Source organism: Opisthorchis viverrini (genome assembly GCF_000715545.1).
Source record: "Opisthorchis viverrini unplaced genomic scaffold opera_v5_6, whole genome shotgun sequence".
NCBI lineage: Eukaryota > Metazoa > Platyhelminthes > Trematoda > Opisthorchiida > Opisthorchiidae > Opisthorchis > Opisthorchis viverrini.
Genome location: NW_008751662.1, coordinates 936,982 through 948,097, shown reverse-complemented (window position 1 = coordinate 948,097; position 11,116 = coordinate 936,982). Strand labels below are relative to the sequence as shown.

At 41.8% G+C, this 11,116-nt stretch overlaps 1 protein-coding gene across 1 annotated transcript in view; it reads right to left on the bottom strand.

The window, feature by feature from the left end:
* The window catches only part of T265_00600 (hypothetical protein), a gene marked incomplete at both ends in the record, with an annotated part of 103,880 nt that extends 93,989 nt beyond the window's left edge, over positions 1-9,891 (bottom strand). The window contains one exon of the mRNA XM_009164428.1: positions 8,990-9,891. Within this exon, the coding sequence (XP_009162692.1) occupies positions 8,990-9,572 (583 nt within the window). The remainder of the gene's footprint in view (positions 1-8,989) is intronic.
* Positions 9,892-11,116: the final 1,225 nt, after the last annotated feature.

The following is an 11,116-nucleotide window of genomic DNA, read 5'->3' as shown; positions in this document are numbered from 1 at the left end:
CCCGAAGAATGTATCCGCCAGAAACTGTTGGAAGTGGAACTACCAAATAAAAATAGATGATCCACTCTGATGAACCAGAGGATGCTACATTGTCACACTTACTACTGACGATGCAATGCACGCCCTGAAAAGTAAACGTGATTTATGAATGTATTTGAGTTCTAATGACCTCCTGGTATCGATAAACATACTTAGCTACTTAGACAATGTTTCCGAAAAAAATCTCATATTCCTGTTTATAAATAGTTTTCCGATGCCCTTCCGGTCCACTTTGTCTCAATTATAAGTATTATTTATTTGGAAGTGAACCAGAAGATTACTGTCGATACGTAGATTTCCATGTACACCCACGCACATGGACAACTTATATATCCCTATACGACTCGCGTACCACGGTTATTTATCGATCTGTGAGCAGAAGGCTTAAATCAATGCCGGGAAATTTTTTGAAAAGTTAATCTGTTACCTAGTAAAAGGTATTTAACGGTCTCAAATTCATTCGCTTCTCTTAGGAATATATAAATATGCACATATATGTTATATATCCACTGACAATGCATTAATGTTTGGAAACATACGCTTCATTTCTGGTTCTGGCAATCGAGAATTTACACGTTTCTACTCGGAACATTTGATAAAGCAACCAGCTGCTAGGTGGGACTGTTTTTTTTTCACCCACAACTCTATCTTCAATTTGTCCACGAACATATCAATGCCGCAATATCTAGACAAATTCAGCGCGCAAACGAGTCAAGCAAGGTGTGACTATAGGTTGAAATGGCTATCCAGAGAAGTCTATCAAGAAACCGTAAAAATGTGTAACACTGGCACGCCTTCTAGCTCGCAATCATATAGTGGGCAGGTATGATGACAATACTAGCTTTATACAGCCTGGAAGTTTGGTGTCTGAAATAAAAAGTGGGCATATCGCAAAATCCCTGAAGACATGTGAAGTAAGCCCAAATCCGACAAGCAGATGAGTCTTTCGATAGCTTTATGGGATAGTGAATCTAATGGGGAGTAGACCGATTTTGATAAATGATGAGTTCTCGGATTCAATTACGTATGTTGAAGGCGCGTTGGATTTAGACATTCTTCGGTGAAGTTCATTGACTGCTCAATTCTACCGAGGAAGTCAAATATAACGCCCCTAAACTCACAAGTAGATCCTCCTCTGTGTTTACCTAGAACCCAAAAATCGTACTGAGATGATAAAATTCCAGCTTCCACTTCGTTCTCTTTAGAAAAATTAGACTACACCTCCCCCATCACACTTGGCCACCTCAAAGAGTCTCCCAGAAATTTGTCCTCTAAATGAATCCGAGAAAATCTGCTTCTCAGCGTCCTGGGTTGGTTTCACTTACAGGATGAATTCTCCTCACACAACCAACCGTCTTCCCTAACGAAGGCAAGTTAGGTAACCGAGACTTATTGCTCACCATTCGGAAGATCTTTCTTGTCTCCCGTTGTTTCGTTTGTCTTAGAAAGCTGCAGCTATCAACGTGTCATGTAGAGGCTCATGAAACGTAAACATGTGTTCCTTGGTCTTTGTTCTTCATCGAAGTTTTCCAAGTGTGTGTGTTTTGATTTTAAAACGATTTTGATACGCTCGTAAAACTAAAAAATGGGTGCGAAACATTTTTCTCCCTCCAAAGGAAGACGATTTTCCAAAGTTAAAATAACCCATCGGAAACGCTGTTTGTATCAAGCTCACTATGCGGAATACATGTAGGATCCAACTTCAAACTTGAAGTTCACTTGGGTGTTTAACTGGACATTCAAATTAGGTTGAGTATATTTTCCTATCCCCCGGCGCTAGTTTGGTTTAGTGGCTTTCATCCTGCCATTTTCATCCATTTCAAGCAAACTGTCCACCACAGATTTTCTCCTTAGTCTCGGAAATTATACAGCCCTCCTTTGAACTAATGTCTTCTGCGCGCTCGTAGCAAAATCCTAGAGGACAGTAATTGTTTATATTGTTTTGGAATTGAGTTTCAAGTTTCTTTTCAGAAAGCATCGCCTCAAGTAAAGAGTACATCTCATGAAAATTCTTCCTAAGTTGTCCACGTTAAGAGCATTTCACACTCACTTTCTCGTGAAAAGGATTAGTTTGGCTGTTCCCTTAGGCAACCTCCCAAGAGGCGCAGGCATCTCATCTGATTTTACTATGTGGTGGAATTTTCTGCGATTTCAGACGTTATGCGTTACAGTACGCTGACCCGTTTATACTTCTCCCCTGTTGTTCATATGCTCTGAATTTGGCAAAATATTCTAAATCATCGCACATCATAAGGTTAGAATACTTGGTCTAACAAGGAAAATTCACTTAGTTGCATACCTATTTGGTTTTCAAGGGAGTCAACTGAATGCCAACTGACTCTCCAGTTTATGATATCGTTCAACTTAATGTACTGCACTAAGCCACCTCATGTTTCACTTGTTACGATATCCAAGATATAACATTACATATCTCAACCAAAGAAATTACTCGTAAGCACCAAAATACGAAGGTCATTTGAAGAAGTGATTGCAATGAAATGGTGGAAGCACTTGGCACACCGCGACCCCTACGAATTTCTCTGAAAGTACAGTGGTATTCACGATTCTTTAATGTAAATCTAGATACTGTATTATTTACATTCAGTGCTGACTGTCACAAGGCGGCTAGATGATAGGAAATTGCAACGAAAAAAGGCTGGGATAATGATCACGCACTTCGTTAGTAGCTGGCTTCTTTCAGTTCAGGGGTTTATATCGCTGTTTTTGATTTATCGTGGTAAAAAACACAGGGGAAACTCCATTTCCGGACGTATTCCGGAGTGAAAATAAAGAGCTATTAACCTAAGTTGAAAACAGACATCAACGCCGCTCCAAACAAATTCTGGTAGTTAATTAAAAGTTTTTTTCGCCTGTCGCAGTCTGACAGCCATGACGTATTTTGGCGAAAGTTCATATGTCTATCAAAACAGTTCTTTAGGAGTTTACTTGAAGCGAAATGGATGGTAGAAAGTAGTCTTTTTGTGGATTCGATCATCCTGCGTATAAAATTTCCTACATATAAATTATTTCCATTTATCGTGGTAATTAGGTCATTTTTTGGGATGGTGTCTTCATTAGGATGTGGGGGTAAAATTTCGTTCTCAGTAGTGCAAGGACATCAGATGAATTGGCTTCTCCTGGCTTGCAAAAATATTCAAAATGGTTGACTCGAGCGTTCTTTACCAACAGGCTCCTGAAATATTGCACAAATATCGATAGATCAATATTTCGCACTCTACAACGTGTATATTTTTACTACTACTAGCATAGTTTCTTCATGGTTTCAGAAAAATCGCCTCCCATATACATACAAAGCTGCTGCAGCTACCAGGTGTGCATCGTTCACAATCACATGCTCCAAAAATTATATTGTTCATACATATATGTATATATTTATGAATACATCCGTCAGTAGTATGTTGATACGTGTTGATACGGCGATATGGTTAGCCTTTGGTCATGCTGCTATTACGCACTATCACAATCGATGGTGAATCTGCAGCAGTGCAATGATGCACCCGGCAAAAACAACAGCTTTTACCCTGGAGCCTGTCAGACGCGTGCGCATGCATATACTGGTGTGTGCGGTGCGCGCATTCACGTTGCTTGGGTGTGTGCGAATGTCGAATCCAGTTGGGCGGGATCTTCATATCATATCTGATAGTAGCCAAAAACGTAGCGCCAGTGGGAATTATCTATAAACTACCGCAAGCACCAAGATGAAATTTGGAACCGATGATGATGAAATTATCACGTTTGTGTATCGGAAAGTTATTAGGTTCAACAACGGAAACAAAAAATGTTTTTTTAATGATTTATTGGAGGCTTTAGTGTGGATGATACTCGGATGACATCTTCTAGCTGGGAGGATATCTTGATAAAAGACAGCTAAGTGTGTATACACCAGATTTACTGAAAGCCTGCGGGTAATTTGTGATGTCCGTTGCGACTTGTAGCCTTCATGGGGGTTCTAAGTTACATTCCACCCTATATAGTTCGCTTGTCCCTAAGTTGTTTGTGACAGCTGAGCGCCAATCACCCGTTGCCACACTGTGGCCATATAATGTGTATGGAAATTCCCGGGAAAAAATCGTTTCATCAACTCGTTCATTGCAATTCAAATGTTTTCTATCAGTCTCTTGAGTCTAGCGACCAGAGATTCTGTTGTCAAGACCAAATTCATGTGCGAGTACTGTCTAGTTTGGATTCAAGTTGAACATAAGGTTGACGGAAACTGAGGGACTGTCCCTACCTGATGAGTACCAAGAGGGACAAAACCGTTGGTGAGCTGTCGAGAGGTTTTCAACAATGTTATGAGTAGTGTATTGAGTCTAGGTACGCTCGTATTTGAATCCGTGCCTTGTAACCCTAAGTCGCTAAACATAAGCGTTGTGTTCGCTTTGCTGGATGACTTCACATTTATGGAATTGTATAACAAAAAACACATGTCGACGCTGCACATTCTAAACTTAAAAAAACAATGAGTTCTACTTTTCGATAAATACACTCATTTGCAAATCAATTTGGTTTTCACGAGAGACTCAACTTAATCTCCCGTTTATGATGCCCGCCAACTGAATATGCTGCACACAGGCCGCCTCGTGATTCAGTTGGCACGATATTCGAGATATCGCAGTATATTTTCATAAAGGAAACTAGTGACAAAACCAAATTGATTTTCAAATGAGTGTGCTTCTCGAAAACAGTGCAATTTGGGTTCAAGTAGAACATAAGGTTGACGGAAACTCGTGGACTGCGCCTATCTGATGAGCCCCAAGAAGAGCGAAACCGGTCCTGGGCTGTCGAAGAGTTATCAGCAACCTTGTGAGTAGTTTCCTTCATGAGTTCTACTAGTCTTTTTCTACTTTCCCCTATTAAGCGCGAACGTCATTTGTTTTTGTCTTGCGATGTACTTGTCCTCCCTTAGGGTTAATCTTTTATTTAGGCATCTAGCTTCTTTCACAACTTTACAATATTGCAAGACAAATGGGTACACTTGGAACGGAGACAATTTTACAATTACCGAATATTCCTTACACGCACAAGCTATCAGTTCACACACAAAATGTGACATTCCCTTGTAATCCTCCCCCCCCCCCTGCCTCTAAATTTCCTTCCAATCGTGGCTTCAATCGTGACCGTCATCATGTTTGATAATGGATTCCGCAATTTTTACGTTAATTAAAAAACTCGTAATTTGCCAATCCGGGAAAAGAATGTTTGACCAATGACAGAATGGGTTTATAAATTACTGTCAATGATCTGGCGTAAATGAGCACTTTGGATATCCCACAATTTCTCCAAATCGCTGACTACCCCGCACCAAACGGATCACATAGGAAAGTGACATTATTACGGATCCTAACGGGCGTCGAAGGACACTGGACCCAGTGAACATCTGGACTAGGAAACACAGACATGGGAGTCCCGGTTCTGTTCATTTGGGTGACTTATGCGCCTCAGTATGCACACAGACACTGTTGTGCACCACATTAGTGGAACTGTTCCCTAAGGACACACCTACAACAAAGTAAGCTTGCGGAAGTAGCCTTACGTCATAAGAATAACACTCAGTTTTTCCGAATCGGTTATGTAAACCGGTTGGACGGATCAGTGTGTCACACAAATGCAGATCGATAAATTTTAGTAAAGGGAAAATCCTAAAAACATCTGGAAATTTATCTCTGCCTGGCGGATTCAAAATAGCTGTTGACAAAATATTTGGTTCACATTTCTAAGAGAGCCGGAGTCGTACTTATACTAGCTTCTGAAAGTTCAAATTTTGTAAGAATATGAGGTGAATGCGAATGAGCTTTACTCCAAAACAATTACGAAAAAACCATAAAGGGAATGAGATATCGTCCCCAAAGTTTCAAATGTAGTTTGTATAAGAAGGTTTATCTTTTGGTGAATTTGAGCGTGTTTGACTGTAAACCAACGTTTGTGCGTGCAGTTACGTTCTGATAGTTAGTCTTCTTGATACGAGGAGGCTCGAGGACGGGAACACTCGGTTTAAGAGCCCACACTAATCGAATCATACGATACAAATGAGTCGTAAACGTCCAAGTGTTGTGAGTAATGAAGGCAAAGGAGAAGATGGTCACGACTGTCTGCAGACTGCTCCATCAGATACAGTTGGCTTTCCAAATGCTCATTCAATGTTCAGATTTCTGTAGGGGTTCTCTCTCAACGTGACGAACAATTCTAATTTTGCTGTGACTAAAAGTAATCTATTTCGGAATCCCATATATTCCTCATTCTGAACACAAATCTAGCCCAATACCTAGAGGCGTTTCCTTGTTCTTTGGCAGTGTCACTGTCGTTGACCGAGGCACTGAGTAGGTCTTTTAATAAATAAGTCTGTTTTCTATAGAGGAAAATGTCGGTAGCTCAGGTAGCGTAATGGCCGTTGGCTTGTTCGCTGAGCTGGGTAATTTGACAAATTTCACTCCAACATCGACCAGACTACGACGGCTAGGGATGCCAGGCTCAAAGGTCACGTGGGCATCGGCGAATGAGGACACGGGATAACAGAACAACCAATAGAACAACCCGACCGAACAACTAATCGCGGTCAAAGGTCATCCCCGGCTACCAGCACGTATATTAAAACACACACGTAACGCTACTCAATGCACAACCACTAACACATCCCGACGCACAACTTCGATCTCCAATAACGCACTAATGATGGCAACTCGACTGGTGATGAAACGCTTGCAATCAAATTGCCCAGCTCAGCGAACAAGCCAACGACTTAATAACACAGTAGGAAAATGGGCACAGTGGAAGTACAGTAATTGTAACCCTCTGACAATATGGCCGCCGATTCACTGTTTGCTGGCGAGTTCCTTGCAGTGCTAGTTACGCCAAACAGACACATGTAAGAGTAGTCTGGTTGCAGTAACTTAGGATGCATTACGATCATCTTGAGTGTTTTAGATACAGTTCCCCATAGCTTTTCAATGTCTCCCATAGTCAGAATTCCTGAGGTTTCGCGCATTTCTGAGTTATTCTAACCGAAGAAGCTGGATGGGTAGCTACCTGTTCAATCCTAGTCATTCAACCCACCGTAAGCCGGTTGTGAAAATAACACGTCACAGCTGCCCTTGAAAATATACATGCATAGCTATTTCATCCTAATTGGGAATAATCTACTGTGCATATCTCACGAAAATCCAGAAAGTTTTGGCCCACGGCCATCCGACTAGTAGTCTGACTACTTAACTTTTCGGCGACGAACGTCTGATCAGTACAGCGGTTAACTCGCACTGCACACTACTAAGGATGTCACTCGGCGACGCGCTGTCCCGTCATTCTTATCTTTTAGTGGTTGTGTCTTTTCATTTGCTCCGCTTTTATGTAATCTCATTTACTTTTCTTGTTACCCACATCTTGCCTTTCTTTGAAGTAAACACAAGTCTGATGACTAAACTTGAGCCGTTCATTTCTTAGAATCCACTGTACTCCCGTTTTCTCAGTTGCAACCGTATGCGGAGTTGCAGGGTGAATCACTCAATTCTCCGACTGAAGAGCTCACCTGTTGGTTGCGAATATATTGCCTACCGCCTCCCATATAGTAACCAGGTGCTTACGCACAGTGACGTACCAGGCGCTCCTTGGATAACAGTTGAGGATTTTAGTTTTTTTGGGACATTTACTGTCGATTTTCTATCCACGAGACCAAAACGTTTGGGTTCAACAAATAGAGCATTTTGTTGCAACTTGAATTGCCTCTCCAGTTAATTATCTGAAGCGTCTCCTATCGCCCTCTGATAGCCTTCAACAAGGATGCGCGTTCGCCACCCAACTAAACGATCTTTCATTTCGTCGGAATTTTCCAAGATATTCACGAATTCTAAGCCATCCTCAGAACAGACGCTTATGAGTTCAGGGTTTGGTTGCCATGGTGACAGATGGAGAGCAGATCCAAGCATAATTTCGGAGTTATCCCCGTAGTAATTGTTTCTCAAGAAGGACATTCACTGTCAAACGATGGTCAGTGACTTTCGTACATGCGCGAGGTTAAAGCAGGTAATTCCTGCGCTTGCCAGTGTCCCGCTAAATGGTTGACAGTGGTATCATGCCACATTCATACTATCGTGGCCGCTAATATAAATAAATAAATAATGGCATCGGGTTGAACTAACCGTTCAGCGCGGCTGTATCACTCCGTTGTTAGTGAGCGATCGTGGTAACCTCTCTCGGTTATTAAGTTTATAGATAGACGGGTATGACTTAATAGAACATCAACGGGTTGCTTCCCGGCATATTGGATTTTGCATTTTCCGGCTAATTAAACTCTGCTCACTTCGCAGAAGGAATAGACTAACCATCTTGTTGTATCGGTGCCTCACTGATCACCAACAAGGACAGCTGAACAAGCTAACGGTCAACCCCGTTTTCCACCTAAGCAGTCTGCTTATATGATAACTTAATGCAAGTGATGGGTAGAACAGTGTGTGAAACTCATGCTTGTTAATTTGGTGCTAACGGTCCTTTCGCGTGCCTGAGACTGACGTTGGCCTAAGACAATTCACCGAACTCTACACGAAATAAGTGTTCTACATTGTAGAATCTTCCATACTGGGATAAGTTTCTGGAAAAATACGATAGTATACCGGGTATACCGCGCTTTGCCGTGACCCATGGACCAGGTCTTGAATAAATGGTGCAAATGGAGTAAGTAGAAAGAAAATTGCACGCAACTCAACTGCACTGAAGAGAAAAACCCAAATTAGTCTTGATATGTACGAACGAACGGCGGATAATTCGTTCAAATGCCAGCCGAAAAAAGTGAGGTCTACACAATCGTGTGCGCACCAGGACAGAGCCGAACCATGTAAATGTCAATGCAAACAGTTTGCCAAAACAATGATCAAGCACGCAAAAAAAGCTGATGAACCGGTCCATTGATCTACAGAAAAGTCCAAAATGACAAAAAACTTACCATTCACGTTTGTTTGCAACTCAGTACTCCATAAATCATTTGCCGCGCCATGGAACATGTCTCGATTGACTTTGCGAGATAAAGTATGGTTTTCTAAATCCAGCGAAATCGATAATTGATGGTTTCGAGCTCTGACATTCGAGCCGAATCGTTTATGAGACATAATGTTTTGTATTGTGAACACATGAAACCCAGGCAAATCTGAATTTGTTAGGTAGAGTCCTGGTTGGCAAGAATCTAGGAACAGTGGATCTCCAAAAAGGAAGAAACTGAGATATACTATCGCCGCTGAACAGCACAGTGCCAGCAGTGTCTTGACAGCTCTCGACAAGATCACTTTGAGCGACCAGGTAGTCTCAGCATATTGTCCATTTTGACAAGTAGGATCCATGCTTTGCGAATTGCGGTTCCATAAACAGTTTGTCATTTTGATGAACGAATGTATGTCCCAATTATTTGTGCAAATCCAAAGGTGATTTCCTGCACGGACCACGGAAAAGTGCAGAATTCTGTAAGAAAATATGCTTGTTTTAATGGTGAATGACACTTGTGTAACTGTGAGTCTTTTGGTTCTAGAATGCATAAATACATCATCCAAGTAGACAACCAATTTTTCTCGGGATCGATTGGTTCCACTAGATGTTAATTAGACGGACAAATGTAGTTTCCATCTCAGGTAAATTAAGGCGTTTGATGCAACGGAACGAAGTTGAAACAGAGTGTTTGCCACACTGCGTCACAGTTGTCGAATATTTGACGTGTGAACTGTCGCTCCAGGCTATTCATGTTAGGTTATGTGGCACCAGGTAGCACCTCGCCACAGTCCTACACGCCGTTGTCAGTAGGACAGCCGAACCGAGTATGAGTTTCCGGGTTGGAGAATGCTCCAGGTGGCAGCACGGTCTATACGCTTGCTACCACTGATGATGCTAACCCGTCGTGCTGAACTTATAGTTTACAGTGGAGAGAGAGAGTGAGAGAAAGACAACTGTCGGCGTAGTTCAACTAATCTTACGTCGACGGTTAGCAAGCGGCGGTTTGACCGGCCGGCCGGCTGACTGGCTGGCTGGCTAGCTAGCTAACGACCTGTGCCGGAAGCCTGAACGTGAACATGTGTGTGTGTGTGTGTGCACATGCCACCGTTGTGCGGATCGGGTCCAGGTTACACAGGCAGCACGCATGGGGCACACAGACATGGTTATGGGTAACCAGGCCTAGACAGGTACACAGAAAACTAACCGATCCACACACTAGTGACGTAGTTGCACATGAACCCGATAAAGCTACACAACGTGACATCAGCACCCGGTTGCATATCCATAGATGGGTGCACAAGCACGTGCGAACGGCCACAACGTTAACCCAAACGAGATCCAGGCAACGTGTTTCCTCCAGCCTGACACCATGTATCGGACTTGAACCAAGGGATGTTTGGTGAACAGAACGGAAACCAGTGCCGGACTATACGAAGCAGTGAATTGTGTTTGCACACAGTTTCACTCATATGACTGCTCAGGGGCACTATTTTTAGGGGCGTCTGGAGAATAGGTCAGTGTTAAAAATGCAGTGGCACAAGTTCTGTGCACGAAAGACGTTTTTCTAAATGCGCATTCTTTCGATCCTCAGAAGCAGCTCTCCTTCACAATAATTTATATGTTATATTATGTTGTGTTATATATTATGTTATCTTACTATGTTATACTATGCTATATATTATGTTGACTATGCTATATAGTGGGCATCGTACGCTATAATTTATAAATTATATTATGCATGTTATGTTACATCATCATATTATTATTGTAACTGCAATATTATATCATTTATGTTATATGCGCATTAGTAAACATTATAATTGCAGTTTGTATCACATGTTGCCACATCATATCATTTTTCATACTGTTTTAATTCAAAAAATTCAAATTCACACATTCGGAACTCGAATAAAAGCACAATGCATTCGTTGAGACGGAATGAAAGAAGGAAAGTGCTACAGTTCAGGACGCACTTGTCCTTACTACAAGGTTACTGCATTCTCGATAAAGCTGATCGACTGGATTTACAATGAAGTTTTCAACACATCAGCATTGTGGGATACTTTCAAAGTCTGGTTCAGTGATTGTGACT